Source organism: Acanthopagrus latus, chromosome 5 (genome assembly GCF_904848185.1).
Source record: "Acanthopagrus latus isolate v.2019 chromosome 5, fAcaLat1.1, whole genome shotgun sequence".
Classification (NCBI taxonomy): domain Eukaryota; kingdom Metazoa; phylum Chordata; class Actinopteri; order Spariformes; family Sparidae; genus Acanthopagrus; species Acanthopagrus latus.
The window spans coordinates 23398511-23416265 of NC_051043.1; the positions used below are offsets into that span (position 1 = coordinate 23398511).

At 39.3% G+C, this 17755-nt stretch overlaps 1 protein-coding gene across 1 annotated transcript in view; it reads left to right on the forward strand.

The window, feature by feature from the left end:
* The window catches only part of oxct1a (3-oxoacid CoA transferase 1a), a 44489-nt gene that overhangs the window by 25736 nt on the left and 998 nt on the right, over positions 1-17755 (forward strand). The window contains exons 13-15 of the mRNA XM_037097418.1: positions 112-187; positions 8110-8199; positions 9051-9131. Of these exons, the coding sequence (XP_036953313.1) occupies positions 112-187; positions 8110-8199; positions 9051-9131 (247 nt within the window). The remainder of the gene's footprint in view (positions 1-111; positions 188-8109; positions 8200-9050; positions 9132-17755) is intronic.

Sequence of the window (17755 nt, forward strand, 5' to 3'; positions counted from 1 at the left end):
TGTCGTATTAAGTTGTATCAAGTTTATTTATTTATGTGGACTTGTGAGTTCCCCAGTTGAACTGACTCCGAAGTTGACAGCTGTCTTTTCCTGTTGTGTCATTCAATGTAGGGGTCACATCAACCTGACAATGCTGGGAGCTATGCAGGTGTCAAAACATGGAGACCTAGCCAACTGGATGATCCCAGTAAGTTTGTTTTTGATGGCACAAGTCTATTAACCTTGTTTTCAAGTTCTGCTGGTGGTCATCACAGAAATGCCAATACAAATGCTCCAAATGCTGCTTCGTGAAGATTGTACAAGTTTCAGGCTGTGGTTACATGAAGCTTGTGGTAGTGTTCTTGTGCATGGTACACTCATGTATATTTTACATGTACATTTCTTTACTCCTACACTCAGAAACTCTGAGTGATCGAGTTACATTAGTGTGAATTCAGTGTAGGAGATAAACTTTAGTATATGAACATGTACCACCCACTGAAAGATAAAAGTTAAAATTCACAAGCCACTCATTAGTAAATCATTATTTTGTGCCTGAAGTCCTACTTTGATATTTTACCAGCATTTGGCTGGTGGCTGATGCTAATTTCCCACCCATAATACTTGATATTTTCTCTGATTGAATGTCAGTGAAATAATTTTGATATTTATTTGAATGTCAGTTGGTAATGCAGTTGACATGAAGCTTTGGAATCAACCCAAAAAAATAAGGAAACGTTGAATTAGTGCTGTAAGTAACAGTCGTCTTCATCCTTGTTAAAATGTTTTCTCCATGAATCATTTTGTTGATAACATAGAATAGTTGAAAATCCTCTTCAAAGTAACATCTTTAAATTGTTTTGGTTCCACCAACAGTTCAAAACCCACAGGCATTCAATTTGTTAATATAATACAAAGTACATAAAAAGTACATTAACAAGTCAAGTTTGACATTTCTGCCTGAAAATTAACCGATTCTAAAAAGTTACAGTTCCTGTTAGTTGACCCTGTTTTTTACCTATACTGTGGGCGATGGCCTTTAAGATGCGACATTTAACAAACTGACTTTAAAACATTAAAAAATACAGAATCTGAAGAAATCCCAAAGATATCGATGTATTGTGTCGCAGAGACATCTACTGAAGTCTACATGCTAACCAGCTAGCCCCAGCAGTCCAGGGCTCCTGCATTAGCCATGTAAATTCACAGTGCGGATATACTCGAGTCACCTAATTGGACAGCTATCTGCGTAGCTAACAGAATTGACTAACTGACGGCAGCTATGGACAGCAACAGTTAGCTCTAAGTCTGGAGATAAGCTGCTCCCTATTTGTTTGGAGTATGAATTGATGAGGTGCCCAATTCTTACATATTATACATTTTTAAATAACTTTGTGATATTTAGGCAATGATCTGTCGTTATATCTCCGTTATATCTCCAATAAAGCACCTCTTAAATGCTAGGACTAGGTGGCAGAATAAAAGATAAAGAATATAACTTTCCTAATTTTCCCTTGTTGAAATTTTAAGTTCAAAAGATCTTCAAGGTCTCTGGAGGGAAATTATTTATCTTTAGTCAGTTGAGACTTATTTTAGGAATGGTGTTCGAAAACATTTCTCAAAAAATGGGGACATCTTGCTTGAATCCGATTAAGAGAAGTGCAGCCTTGGTTGTTTTTGTTATTCAAGAGCACAGGGAAATAAAATGTCAGGGGGGTCGTGGTTTGTGCGGAAGAACATGTATGCAAGTGCCACAGTATAATGGGTGGAAAACGATTTTGCAAGATGTCTCATCAGGTCAATTGATCTTAAGATCACAGTGGTCATGGTTCTCCTCAGTGATTACGAAGGTCTAGAACCCATTAAAAGCCTGTTGTCAATGTGGGCTCAACAAGAATGCCCCGCGGTACATAGCTGTTTTCTGCTTGACTGAAGTGTGCATGCAAGGTTGTTGCAGCCAGTGTACTTCATTGATGCGTCTCCTCGAAGCAGCCGAGTGGTTTCAGACACACAGTGCTAAGATATTTTCACCTAGAGACCTTGAGAATAAAACGTTAATATTTAAACATAATGTATATAAATCATGAAGGCTTGCACTGTACAAATAAATACCGTCGCATCTTTTGCAACACAATTTGTTTTCTCTTAACCTCTCCAGTTGTACTTGTTTGTCCATGGTAATTGCCAATTAACTGTGGCTTGATTAAGTACAATCTGCAGATATTGAAGGCCTTTGGTGGAGCTGTTATGTAGAAGCAGGGAGTTTATCTTGTCTGCCCAGTCTCGAATTGGACAGGGTGAGCAGCAAAAATGATGCAGCAACACAGGCGCACATACCTCCATCCTCACCTACGCTTCAATCTTCATTGTCCCCTCTTTTGAAAGGATAGATGAGGAGAATTACATTTCCCACCTTCTGTGATAATGAAATTATTCACTATCTAAAGATGGGTACATAGCGTGAAATTGGAAATGTTGTACGTAGGAGTCGGGGATGCAGTACTCTCAGCGTGATTATGTTGATTTTGTGCGCTTTTAATATGCAAAATGCAGATGAACATTTTCCAGTTGAGGGCTTTGAAATGCTTTTACATCTCCACTCAGGCTGAAACATCTGGAAAAACAATAGATGGAGAGACCAGGATAATAGAATAAAGGGTGGCATTTTGGATTTAGTATGCTATTTTATCATTTGGCTGTTGGAGCTTCATCACGCTGCCCTAATATTTAGGGGTTTTGCACCCAGCGGTTCACAGGAGAGGCAGACACTGATGGTTCCACAGCCAAATACACACAATTTGTTTTAAATGAATTTTCAAAATGTTGCTTCCTGAGCAGTGCTATTGTTTTTAAGTTTTAATTTTAGTTTTAATTTTTACCTTCAAACCTAAGAGGCATGACCAGATAAACAGCTACTTTACGTCTATCAAAGAACACTAATCATATTCAGTTTGACTAAAACAATAGAAATGTATCATGTTAACACAAATACTGTGATGTGTGTATGTATAAACAGAATTCAGTTTGATCGTCCTCAGAAAAACAAGTGCTACATCAAGTGCCACATATCCCACACCCCTGGAGGCTAGCTATAACTGCAGCTTAAGTGCTGCAATAGCTCGAGCTACTGACTATTAAAATGCAGTTACTAGCTCAAGTGCTCATGATAAGGCCTAATGGCAGCTTTAATGAAGGAGCTGCTTAAGGGCGTAGGTTGTTTTTTTTTTTCTCAGAACCTTGCTAGTTTCTCTTCTGTATCATAAACAGAGTTACATGGTGCACATGGTTGACATGTTATCATCAGTTAAATATGTCCTGTTAGGACAATATGTCCTGTTAGGACATATTTAACTTCCCAGCTCTACCCTCTCTCTTAAAAATGCCATGTTCTCATGATGCCAAACTCATGGCTTCAAAATCGCAGTCGAACAAACAATGGTTGACGTCATGGTGGGTTTACACTTGGGCTTGCCTAGTTGCAACGATATGAAGCTTCAGAATCAATTACAAAAATTTAAGTCCAAACTGATAGCAAGATATTTGGTCATTGTTGGGAGAGAAAAGGTTTATTGTTATTTCTAGTAATGGATTACACTTTATTCACCTATTATTCATGTTAAACAGTCTTTGAGTCACTTTGAACTCGTCCATTGTCCTCTTGTCAATCCCAACTCTTCCTGTTGATTCCTGCCATTAGTTGTCTGGGTAACAAGGGCTTGTGGCGGTCTGTCGCTGTGTTATTAAATAGAGAGCCATTTGTATCAGACAGCGGAGATTGTCAGAGAATTTGTGGGGGAGAGAAAGGAAGCCAGTTGGTAAGTGGGAACACTTGGATTGTAAAGGGGGTCATTTTCAGTGGTGTTGTGCCACTGACTAGAAAGTGAACACTTGCACACCAAGTGAGGAAAGCGTATTCTGTCGTCATGGCAACGCACAAAAAAAAATGTGAGCAACCCCTTATGCTTGGTAAGAGAAATATAGTGCAGATTAAAGGATACTTCCCATATTTTTTTCCTAATGAAATAGTGCATCAGTAGCATATTTTGGAAGACTGATCCCACTCTGCATCATATAAACAACTGGCTAATGAATCAATCCTGTTAACTAATAATGGATTGAAAGACGACAGAATTTCAGTTTAGAAGACATGGGCGGATTTGTAAGCAGAGGTTAGTTCAAACACCGGTCAATCCTGTTTTTCTGGACAGAAAGGCTAACAGTGTGTGCATTCTTTCTTATGCATTCTTGGTCTTAAAATGCTTTAAAGCCTTATATAATAGCTGTAGATATGTGCCATTTGTGGCTTGCTGAGAAAAACCTTGTTGTTTGAGTGAGACTGACTGTGTCTCTGCTCTTGCATGTTCTGACAAGTGTCACCCTAGCAGAGCTTTAATGTAAGAAGTTTTGTGTTATCTGGGTTCTGCACTGCTGATGCTGCCACCCGCAGTCCTTCATATTATCTCTTGCTTTAAAAGCCATTATATGAATGGATGCGCCATCGCTTACATCTTCTCTCATGCCAATTCAATTAGCATATGGGTAGGCTACTGTATAGCTGCCGCTGGCAAGGATTAGAGAGAGTTCAATATGACAGTTAAAACAAGTAAAATTTAATTTTCTTGGAATATCTGTGGAAACTAGAGCAAGGCGATTTGTCTCAGTACTGGCTCTAATTTGGAGTGGCGATATGAATAACTACACAATTAACATAGGTGTTTCTTTGAATTATCATACCTACTGTCATTTGTGCAGTGAAATAGAATCAGGTGTTTTGTAATGCATTATGTAACAAAACAACAGTTTGCATGTGTCCCATTGTGTTCAGCAGTTGAATAATAGTTGTCACTGCACAGTGATTGAGGTGACTTACAGCTTCATTTCATGTTTGTGGGGTTTTTTTGCTAATGAAATGCATCTAGATACACACAGTCAGGTGTCCCGTTGCCCCCATGGTGCTGAGATTATGGCAGGCAAATGGACATAGTCAGAGTGGCAAGGAAATTAAAAACCTGTTGGGCTTCAGTCAGACCAGGAAAGTTAATATCATCAAATCTGTGTCAATTAAATGACTAAATTACTCACACTTGTTGTTGACTTTGGCAGAGGATATTTCTCTCCACGGTTATTGTTCTGACAATATAGTTTTTTCTGTTTTAAGTATCTTCCTGTGGGTTCTGTGGGCCTAAAGCCAGATACTATGAAAACCTCCATATATAACGGTATCCATGAAACGGTCGATTTAGCAGAATGATATTTACTGAATCTGGAAAAGAAAAGATTCAGTCTTTTGCTGCCTGTTGCAAATGACCAGGTTTACAGAAGCCTTGCAACCAAACCGAGTCAGACAAAACAAGTCCAGCTGCCAACCCAAAGGTAAGGCTTGATTGGTTGAACAAAATCACTTTGGTATTTGGGATGGAATTGCTTATCAGCATTTGCCATTTTACCATTTAATAAAGTTGCTCTTAGTCACACATGATAAGTGTGAGTTTTCCCGCATCGAGCAGCTTGGATCAAAGGAGGCTTAGATAACCACATGCAGAGCTTTAAATCAGAGGCAGCAAATGCCAATCTTTCCAACAATTTAGGTCATAACAGTACTCTGAGCAACAGAGCCCATACCTGTCTATACATCTCCACAGCAATATTATTTGCAATAGTGTTTTCTATATAACAAGGTCATACCCATTAGTGAGACATCTGGCCCATGCACAGATGCACACACACAAGCTGGATTGTTGTTCCTCTGTGCTTGGCTGCTGTCACTGAGATGCAGCACAGGCACTTCATTTCCTAGCAAGCATTCATTAAAGAAATGAATGGCCTATTTCAATTTCAGTCACACGGTGCCTGTATTTTCAGTTGCCAGAAAACATACATCCAATTTATTTTTTGTAGTAAAGGGAGGTTCCCATAGAGGTTTCATTGCACCACAGTGAAACATTTTGTAATTTGACTCTTTCATTGATCATAACTAGTCTAGAAGGGATGTTTAATATATATATATATATATATAAAACGATGTTCTCTTTGATTAACAGCAGCCTTTCTGAGTTGAGTATGTAAGCAGGTGTCTGTCACACACAGCTTGCTGCTATCAGATCAGACAGTGTTATCCCCGAGGGCCTTTGCACCCACCATCTATCCCTTTGACTGTCAGAAAGTGCATTAACATTGATCATATAAAAAAGGACAGTTTCCTTTCATAGTATCATCTTAGGAGTCTGTGTGTATTGAATGAAATGGAAAGAGACAAGGGAGGAGAGACTGTTTTGAAGTCTTAATGTCAAAATGAATATTATTTATTGACTATTTTGTAGCACACATTGTGGTGGCTTAATTCAAGGATGATTTGTGAGCTGTTATAGTAGGCCACTTTCAATTGTTTTTTAAGTACATGAAATTAAACGCAGCCTCTCCCAGTGCCACTCTGTGCTTTTCTCTACTTCCTCTACCCCACCCCACCCCCTCCAAACCCTCCTTCCGCTCCCTGTTGATATCTTCTCCACCCAGCTGGCCTCCCCGGAGGCAAACAGTATCCTTATGATGCACCACACTTGGCATATATATCCTCTGGTTATCGAGCAGAGAGCAAAGCAGGCTCTTCACATGATTGATGAGCAAATGGGATTTTAATTCGGTTACTCAGCCGTCACCCTGTGGCCGTATCTGCATGTCAGCCTTCCTTATTTGGAAACTGTCTTCATTGGGAACAATGAGGGACTAGAAGCCAATATTTCACCCAGCTGGCAGTTCTGCTGTTGTGATGATCTTTCAGATTTCTTATATCTCTTTTTATTTGTTAATAGTATTTATTTTTTTACCTGTTTCAAATAAAACCCACTGTTATTTTCTTTAAAAAATTCTAAGAAACTTTTAAATTTTTTTTAAATTTCCTGATTGAGCTGGTGCACTGTGTATCTACATTGGAACATTTAGGCCAAAGGTTAACCATATAATCCAAGAAACTCATTAAGATAAGGAGAAATGAACACTACAGGGGTGCCTCCGGTTTGAAGTTTGCTTCAGTGTAGATGCTTTGCTGCTTGCTCTCTGCTCTTCTCACATTTCTTTGCTATTACCATTTTCTTTTTCTGCCTAAATAAGAGACAGTGGTACCTGGTTATCCGTGAATTGTAGGGTTTGTGATGTATGAATGAAATTGTGGGCTATGATCGTATTTAGCACTTTTAATTCTGTACAATGTTTTTGTTTCAGCAGCACAAATATTTAGCAGTTCGTTCTGAGACCTGGCAGTTAATGTAGTTTTACTGCCTGTGACATTTCTGCCAGTGCACCAGCATGAAGGCAATGAACATAATTTTGTTTGTTGTGCTCACAACATAGAAAAATTACATTAAAAAAAAACAATTACAGAGCCATGCCTTTCCAGAAACAACCTCGCTGCTACACTGTTTAATCCACAGACCAGACTGCCAACTGTTTTCATTTGAGCTAATTTCCCCCACAGAAATGGTTCCTATTAAAAGCTTTTTTGCAATGCAGTTATTTTATTGGTTACTGGGTATGTTCACCTTCTTTCTTCCCCTAAAATCGGTGGTTTAGGGTTGTTAAACTGGAATTGTTTATAACCTGTGCTCTCCATTTTGCACTTCACCCATTGTTTTTGTGCCATGTTAAGTTATGTCTTATCAATGAAGCTGAGAATTGAAATGTTTAAGTAGCCCATACAGCAGGAATGATTTCAACTACTGAAATAGGACCTGGGTTGATGTTTTGGGATGGTCCTGAAGGGGGTCCATTGTGTGAACTTTAATTGGTAAACCTTTGTGGAGATCCCATTGTAACCTTATCAGTTTCTAAGTTTTTCTTACTAGTACAAGGATTAAAATTGCATTCAAAGATAACCTTACATTGAAGAGACAGAGCTACAGAACAGCTTTGTAAACTTTTAGAATAGACAAGAAAAGCATTGCTGTCATTTCCTCCCAACTTGTCCTAATGCGGTTGTATGTTTCTGTTTTATCTCCTGTACGTTTAACTTGAATTTTGAGCACTTTGTTATGGTAGTGTTGGACTAGATTATAATGGAAGATGTTTCTGTTGTGTCATGGACAGCAGCACCTCTTCTAACTAAAACCTTAATCTATTTTTATCTTCTATTGCTAGGGTAAGATGGTGAAGGGAATGGGAGGAGCCATGGATTTGGTGGCTAGCGCTGGAACCAAGGTTGTGGTCACCATGGAGCACTCAGCTAAGGTGAGTATATATGCAAGATTTTGTGTGTGGGTTAACTATATTCTAACCAACATTTCCTTTAAAAAATTACCCTAGCCACTCATTCTCTTTCTCAGAAAAGCAGGTTGCTTCCCACAATAATGAGTATGAGTGTTACGCGTGATTGAGGATAACTCTAACGATTGCTTGATACCACTCTACTACAGAGCGTCAGCTCATCCTGATGATATTTTCCACACAAACCATCTCCTGTTTGTTCATCTTTGGCTAATTTGAATGCAAGTCTGGAAAAGAACTCAGTGTATCAGGAAGAGCTGATTAGTCAGACTGGTGCTGCGGCTAGAGATGAATAACCCCACGGCGCTTCTGACAATAGCAATGGGCAGTCTAACTGAATTGGTTTATGTTTGGAAAGTACAGACCGATATGATGCAAGGGCAATGTAGCATTCTGTATTCATAGAAGCATGCTGTGTTTTGCTAATGGGAGCCTGTCTGGTGCCCAGCTATAGTCCAGATGGTGCAGCAGGTGAGCATAAATTTACTGCCCCGAAGCCTGTTTTCATTCTTGATGGGTTAGAGGGGTGTGTGATGTATGATGTGTGTTTCTCAGGGAACGTCACAGGCATTTGGATGTGAATTTTTCTTAAAAAGATGACTCGCAGATAAACTGAGGCACACCCACATTAAATATTTGCTGCCTCCTCTGTGAATGGGATAAGTGTAGATAACCAGTTGCATCCCAGAATATATTAAAATTTAAGCTGCATCCCTAAAAGAATTAACCCACTGTTCGGGATGATTGACAGGCCCAGCTGACTGAACTGGCCTCCAGTTAAGACTATATTTTAACCAGCTACTCTTCTCTTTCAGGGGGGAAAACACAAGATATTGGACACATGCAGCCTGCCTTTGACAGGGAAGCAGTGTGTGGATCGGATCATCACAGAGAAGGTGTGTTCATTTCTTCATTTGATTGATGTGCGCATGCATGAATGGATGGACGAGCCATTAGTCATAAACGTAGGCTGATTACTCATAGGTGCTACATCAATGGTGCCACTGACTAAGCTATGGCTGCACAGTATTCCCATCCTGTAAAGACATGAATGTGGGGGACATGAGAGAATGTTGTACAAGCAGTTTATTTAGTATTGTTTTAATGGAGGCATTGACATATTTTGCATATGATAAGGGATCTGCCATTTCAGAGGTAATTTAATTAAAAAAACACATTGAGCACCAAGGCAAGCACTCCCAGTTGTAGCCTACTAAAGTCATAAAAAGCACAAATGGTTGAGCCTATATGTACTGTAGGCTGCAGTATAGAATCCCTGTGTTAAGATTTCTTCTTTGGTTTATTGTTCGTTCTTTACATTTCAAATCACATCTAGCTAATAATTTTTATATCGATCTAACACATACAGTCTCTGAGCTTTTGCCCTATCGGTAAAATTACCAGTCAGTATTCCTTTCTTTCCACGAATAGCTTTAAGCTTTTTTGTTTCTTAAATATTGATTTGAAAATCTCTGTAAATTCAGTTTTAAGTTGAGGGCTGGCAGTTCACCTTGCAGGGTAGTACAATTTCTCACCCTCCACTCAGGAGTGATTAACCGAAACCAAAATGTAATAACTTTTGCTGTCAGTGAGTTTGCATTCTGGTTATATCTCAGCCAATCAGCTCCCTGAATGTGTCAGCAATAAGGGAACACAACATAACTAAAGTTACACACATTGTGCCTGTATCTCTCAATTACATCTCTCTCACACACACCCCCATACAAAAACATTCTCACAGCAAATGATAGATTGGTATGTTGGAGCCGGGTGATGTGGGTAGATGGAAATTACTTTTATTTAATTAGCACTAATTCGATCAGCTTATTTCTGTAAGGTGGCTTATTGATTTGGTTATATATTTTTATTTTTTTATTTCGTGGTTGTGGTTGGGTTTCCCTTTTATTATGTCTTTTGTTGATACATCCATTCTTGCTTCAGGGTTATGCTTGTAATATGTTGACGCTTGTGCAGTGATCTTTGTTGTGGTCGATCTTCAGCTTTATATTGCTTGAGCCAGACAGACCCTGTAAACCCAAACGTTCAGTAAATGTTAAAACCAATAGTATCATCATCAAGCTGAAGGAGGAGGTCTATTGTTTTGTTATGATTCCTTGCTTTTACATACATCTTTGTGTTTCCTCTTATGCTAGAGTATCTGAATTGTTGGGTTTATTTTGGGCTTGGTTACCCTTTGAATTAGCAGAAACGTCAGCCTCTGTGATTACAGTGATTTTTGAGTGGATTTGTGATTTTGGACCATGGAAATAAATTTTTTTCAACTTGATTGGGGTGTGATTGGAGTTTTCTGAAGAAATGAAGAAGGACTTTAGTTGGCCTCAAAGAAACTCAAGACTTGTTCAGCCTTGCAGCCCAAATTTTGGATCTTGGCATATCAAGATTGCATCTAGCTTTTTAGGGTTTTAGGAAGTCTGGACAGCAAAAAAAAAAACACATGCAAAATTTGATTTCTGCAAACCAGATCCAAAAGACATTTGGAGGTTGTTTGTAATGTGATTCAAATTCAGATTTCTACAGTTGCATCTCAGCCTGGATGCTTTTCCAATTTTCAAAGTGACACTCGCAATGTGACAGAGAACAATGACATCAAATCCAGAGTGTTGCAAGGCCAGTAGAGTGGCTGAGCAGAATCTATGCTGCTACTAGCAGAGTAGAATGGATGACAACACAGAGCACGGATGTCTGTGGACAGTCACGCTGAATAAATGTTCTGCTTCTCAACTTCAGAGTGTGATTGTTTAGAGGGCAAGATGATGGATCTCCATTTCTCATGTGCCACAAGAAAGCAGGGCCACACTTTTCTCAGCTCACTGGGTGAAACTCTCTTGCCCATAACTGAATTTTGAATTGACATGTCCTCAATGAAGAAGGTCATTTAGCTGTTCAAGAAGCTCCAGGGTGGTTGGGGATAGATCTATATAAAGTTGGAGCGCTGTGTACTTTTGGAAATCTTACTGCTCAATCTCCCCCTAAAATCTTATGGAGCTTATCCTGAAGGCAAATCTCCATCGCCTTCATTTGTGCGTGAAGAACTCTGTTTTTGGCTCTGCTTTTTTGAATTTCATCAGCTCCTCATAGTTTGAATTCTGCATGGAGTGATGGAAGAATGTGAAAGCATTTGCTAACCTGTCAGATATGACCCCCATTTACAACAATATGCTGTCGTACTTTGTAGCACAGATGGCAGAATGGGGGGAAACAGCCTGAGAATCGAGCTGTGTAGGAGCAGTATTATATTATACTTTTCACTCTGCAACTGTAAATGGGGCTAAAGTGACCAACATATGGTGAAGCTTATCTTGTTAGAATAGTGGTTCAGAATTGATGGAAATATATTTTAGACAGGATATTAAAAAAAGAAGGCACATAGTATGCAAAAGTACAAGGGTGACAAAGGTAACAAAAAGTGAAGATGGAGGGCAGAGGGCATTTAGAGCAAATGGAGGGAGTATAAATGCTGATTGAAAAAAGTGTGGGGGACGTAAAGAAGAAAATGTTTTAGAGGGAGGTCTAGCAGAGCTGGGTGCTTCTGTTGTTTTTGTGTTCCCATGTTCTTTGGTGGTTACTGCTTTTGGAACTTGCTCATTGAAAACATGACCTGTCAGGGGCAAAGTCAGACTGTGTGTCCACGCCTTTTATTTCTTCTTTTTTTTTTTGCTCCCGTCTGTTCTTTTCTGCTCAGATTGCTTTTGTTGTGATTGCACAACATTTCTCAGCCAGCAGATTTCTGTCAATATTTATAAAGGTTAAAGCTCTATCTACTGCCTTGCTAATGCTGCTACCACCTTCCTCATTTCATCTCCTGCTGTTTTTTTCTCCCTCTCTACCCATTAGTGCTTTCTTCTCTTGTCACATCTGCAGCTTTTTACTTTCTTTCTAATGACTTTAATTCTGACATTCTTTCATTCAAGCGCTCTTTTCTCATTTCCCTCCATCTCTACGAACACACAGTTTCTGTCTTATTTTTTCTGCCATCCTTACTTCTTTTTTGACCGCTTCACCCCACTTCATCTACTTTTTTCTTCTGATGTCTCTAGCAATGTGAATGAATACAAGGAAAAAACAACATTCTCTCTGCATTGCAGCCACACCAAATGGCAAATTTGTGTGCAAAAATGGTGACATTTTAAAGGGCTCCTCCGTTCACAATGCCAGCCTCTCTCTTCAGTTTGGATAGGGGAAACTGAGTCTTTCAAAAGATGCTGACATATGACTGTCAGCTTGTCAGCCTCTCAGGTATTGCCAAAAAACTTGGCAACAATATGAGGAAGCCAACTTCATGTTACCTCTAGGTCTGGCCTCAATAAAGTTGTTGTCATGTTGACATGTTTTTCTTATTCCCTTTTCATACAAGTACAATAAAGTGATTTTATTGGAAATATTAGCGCAGCAACTTGTGAATTACTGTTAGCTTGGTTAGCTGGTAGCTTGCAAGACCAATTAAGTAGTAACAGATGTGAAAAAGCTAAGGCAATGTAGCTATTTTGCAAATACATTGCTTACAGAAAGATAAAATATGAACCAGGGAGTAAACAGATCGAAGACCAAACAAGATGTCACGGCATGTTTATCGTAACTGTGTCTGTTCATTCATTCCCACATTAGCAAATATGCTGTGAGGAAATGATATGTATGAAGGAACATTAATCCATATTTTACCGCCTTTATTGTGTAAGACAAGAACAGTGTCGATTGAATTGTCACAAATCTAATCATCTAATTTCATAAACTGCATTCAAGTAAAATGAGATATAAGATTGTGAAAACTCAAATTTTGATGGTTATTCAGTTAGAGATTTTTCATGTTACTTATATTAAACATGTAATTTCACAGTCTATTTCCGTCTGTGAAATCTGTGAAATATAATGAAACAATAATTCCATAATATAACAGTGTACTGTTTTTGCTGAGTCAGATTTTGCTCATCTCTAACAAATGATCTATATTTTTCTCAGGCATCCTTTCTTCCCTTTTTAATATTATGAGTACCAATTGACATGCCAAACATGTGCACATAATAGAAGTGCAGCCAAGACACCAAAAAAAAATACCTTTGAGACAATGCCAGAACCCTCTAGACCCCAGAGTGCATGAAATGTATTTGTTATGTTGTCGTTATTAATTGGTGAAGGTGGATCTATAAACAATATGCACACTGCAGTTTGCCCCCAGGCACCCCCAAGATCTCCTCATATATTGCTATTACTGCAAAACCATCTGACACTATTAACTTCCCTATCAGGAACCTAAGTGACAAGTTAGAAGAGTTGATTTGTTTCAAAGCCCAAACAAAAGACAACTGCTCCATATAAATGCACGCCAGTCAAAATAAACAGGCCAATAGATATCCATCTTAAGTAAAGGTAGCTGCTCAAACACACGGAACAGGGAAGATGAATGCATGCTGATTTGACAGCAATCATCCAAGTGTGTTGAACCTTACCTTTATAATAACACGTTTTCTTTGCCCCTAATTCTCAAAAGTAAATGCTTTTGTCCAAAGCGACTTACAGTAAGTCGTACATGCATTCATGTACTGATAGTGGTGGCTGCCACACAAGGTGCTGACCAGCACATCAGGAACAGTTCGGGGTTCAGTATCTTGCCCAAGGACACTTTGACATACAGATCAGGGACATCGAACCAGCAACCTTCCAATAACAAGACGCTGGCTCTACCGCTGAGCCACAGCTGTTGATTTAAAGAAAAGGTACAACTGAAATGTAGTTCATGCAGTGTTTATAGTATAAATACTGTGATAATTTTTTTTCCAGTTGAATTTTCCAAAAGCCATGTGAAACATGGGAAAGGCATAGCTCTTCAAAATTGCCTTTTAAACCTGACAACACAGAGACACACAAGACGCACACAATGAGACAGTTTAATGAGTAGAAATGATTTCCCCTCATATTGCCAGTGTGAGTCAACTTGCCCGTTACATATTTCCTAGAGTCCTTGTGGTCTAATTTAGACGGTGATAAATCTCAAAGTAGAACCGTGGGCTCTGCTACCTTGTTTCTCTATGACAATGATAAAGAAACAATTACCTGTTATTGTCAGGATACATGTAACAATAAAAGCAAACATTATGAAGTAAACAAGGCTCCCTCAGTACAATTGTATCACATATCATACAGGATGTAGCAGTAGATAGAAACTAAATGTTGTCACCAGTTAATACTTACCTTAACACCTGGAGAAGTGTCTTGCAGTGTGTCAGCCAATGTTTCCACACCGGACAGCAAACCAATTTGGTCATAATGGTTAGTTTAACCTTTTTATGCAGCATCTCATGGTTAGATGAAGAAAATACAAAAACCCAGCGGCTGTATCACTGGAGCTTTTTGTTCTTTATTAGCCAACAACACCGTGATTATAATCACTTGTGGGTTGTGAGAAAAGATTGTGGTGATCACCAGAGGAAACACCGAGCAGTAAAAAATGAAGGACTGTAAACCAAACGGTGCCTTTAATAAAGCCTGTTAAGGGTTATCCACAATTTATTCTCCAGTTTGTTTTATTTAACATGATTAAAATTTCTGCTCCAATTTGTTCACAAAATTAGAGCAGCAACTCTCATTTTGGCTTCCAAACCTGCCAAAACAAACAAACGAAAAATCCCTGTTTTTTTTTCCCTCCACACAGGCACATGCACAGATGCTGACATACACAATATATTCTCACAAGCACAGCATCCTCCTTGGCTCACGATGGCCAGGAGGGATGGTGATTCAAGCGTTGTCCTAAATAATGTTGCTGTGATTTGAGACCCGTGCAGGGTGGGAGGAAACCTGTTGCCTCAGGCAGTGTCTCTGCTGCTTGTCCGTACGTTTGGACCGCTTTATGCACTATGTTGCCATTTCTTCCTCTACTAACCACAGTTCCCTTGTTCACGAGCTTGCTCGCTTGGAGCATTGTCACCAAGATGATGGATTGTGATATTTTTTGGTTCATCATATGTGCAGGGAGTAAAGCACATCACTTCCATGGCCCTTGGTGCTTGAGCTACCGCCATGACAAAGGTGCACATGCTAAGTGTTTCATTATTTTTTCTTCTCTTGGGAATTATTTAAGCAAAAAAACAATCGCCCATTCATTCACAAATTAAGCATAGTGACTCCTGAATTATTCAATCATCATAATGGGCTCGGAAAAGTGTTACCTGTAGCTTTCTTCATAAGCGGAGCGGTTATTATTCCAGCAAATTGAAATTCTTTTATGGTCCTACTGTGAGATTTTTGTCTGCGCACATCTCAAAATCTATGCCTTGCTGTAATCCATTAAACAGATACTCAAATTTGAAATCTTATTTGTTTGAGTGTAAAATGCACATTTTTACTCCATTGAATTCACATTGTCTAAAGCATCAAGTGGGCAGAGTGGTGGTGGCTTTTTGTTTTTTTCTGACATTCAGCCCACTTCTCGCCAGACAACACATGCGGTAGACTTCTTAATGACTAGCTTGCATCAATCTGGTTAATGATGCTGGTGACTTTGAGGACTGTGAAGAAAGGTGACTCAACAGTTTCACAACAAAAAGTCTGCTTTGCAAGTAGAGGCACAGATTGTTTTTCAATCGTAGGTGTGACATTGGAAACTAGGACAGTCAAAGTTGATTTCTTTAAATATTTACTTACCCAGGCAATTTTGTGTCACTAGCTTGTGTATTTTAAAGAGGAGCACGTCAAAGTGTGAGCTCACATTGATATTACATAGCACCTGCTATATCTTCACACCAGTGTCGCACCCCTATCGACTGCCTTGGGTGCATTTTGGACTAGTCTTTAATTTTCGTTCATCACTTGTGACACGTGTCACGATTAGAGATGCGTGTCGGGGGGCTGTGTTATCCATGGACCCCTGTTCCCTGTGACATTCCATCTGTCTTGCTATATTGGAGTGAGATATCTGCCTCCTGCCCTGTCACTGTGTGCGCGGTCATAATGAGCTGAGAGTCCTGACGGGCTTTGCCTGGATGTGACTACAGCTTACTGTCAGTCCCTGCTGAGAAGCAACAGGAGCCAGCTCAACTCTGTGTGCCTTGTCTGTCTTTTTGTTGATTGTGTGCGTAAATAGATATAGGATATTGCTCTATATTCAGTTTTAAAGGGTTACTGTAAAAGCTGTATTATATGTAAGCCTACCTAACTAGTTGTGTTGGAGTCTTGTGTTCCTTTAGATCTATATAGTACATAATGAGAACATGACAAATGATCCATTTGAATTCTAAATCAGCTTTTGAATACTGCACAGCTTTATTTTTTTATTATTTTTATTTTGCATGTCTATTCAGTCATTCTGGAGAAGGTAGTTAAGTCTCATTCCCAAGTCGCCAAATACCGACACTGGCTCGGACTGTGCCACTAACCCAAAGTGTAACCGGGGGTAACCAACTCCTCTTCCCTCATCCATGTTAGAAGATTCCCTATTGCCACAAAATATATAGGTGCTTTTGCTTTTCTGAGTTCCCTGCCGGCACTTTCATCTTTAGCACCCCTTGAAGTCAAATTTCCAACTCGGAAAGCTGGACACACTTCATTAACCCCAATTTCAAAATCAAAGATGGTTGCTTCGCAAATAAAAAAAACAGGATATACTGTTTATTAGCACTTCTATCACAACAGATCTGTCCGTCCTCTATCTCTGGACATGTTGCCTCAGTGTTTGTATGGCAAAATACCGTGTACTGCATAAAGAATCTCTGACCTGGTTAGGAAGTGGTTTTCCAACTTGTTGTACTTGATGCCGTTAACTCGGGTATGACGTCATTCCCAGCTCCAGCTTCCCACTTCCAAGGTGAATGGAATGCACCAAAACTCTTCTCACTCTCCACACGTGATAAGTGAAGCGTAACCTACTGCTGCTATCTGCAGCAGACATTTCAGTTTATAACTGTAGCCTTTGTCATCCACCTAAGTATTAATATTAGAAAATAAAGCAAAACAATTGTTGGGGTCATGGGAGAGTAATGCAATTAGTCCATCCCTTAACACTGTGGAACACCTGTAACATCAACTTTCATGGTGAGCCCATTTGGGAGAACAAACTATAGCACTCATGTTGTAAACAGAGAAATGGCTCAAAGAATAAAACTAGCTATTAAAGCTCACAAAAAAGGCTTAAAGAGGTAATAACAGGTGGTACTCTTCAAGCACCATTGTGTCAAATTAATTTTCTTTTGTTGCTCTTTTCAGAAACCATAACAGAGAGCGTTACTTTTCTCTGGCACTTTGCCCCCGAGTGTGATGCTAGGTGACTGTCAGCTACCCAGCGTTTTACATTTCAACTCGATGATTTACATGATTAAAATAAATTTTCTTTGATGTTTCAACAGTTATAAGTAGTTCACCAATTAAAGCATAATTGCTCACTTCTGTGTAGTGGTCCAGAAAGTTGAGGGCCCACTCTCATGGATCTGTCACCAATATACAGTAATTGCAGCTATTTTGTCGTCTTTGAATGATAGTGAAGTGGTACTCTGGCTCTCGTCTGTGGCAT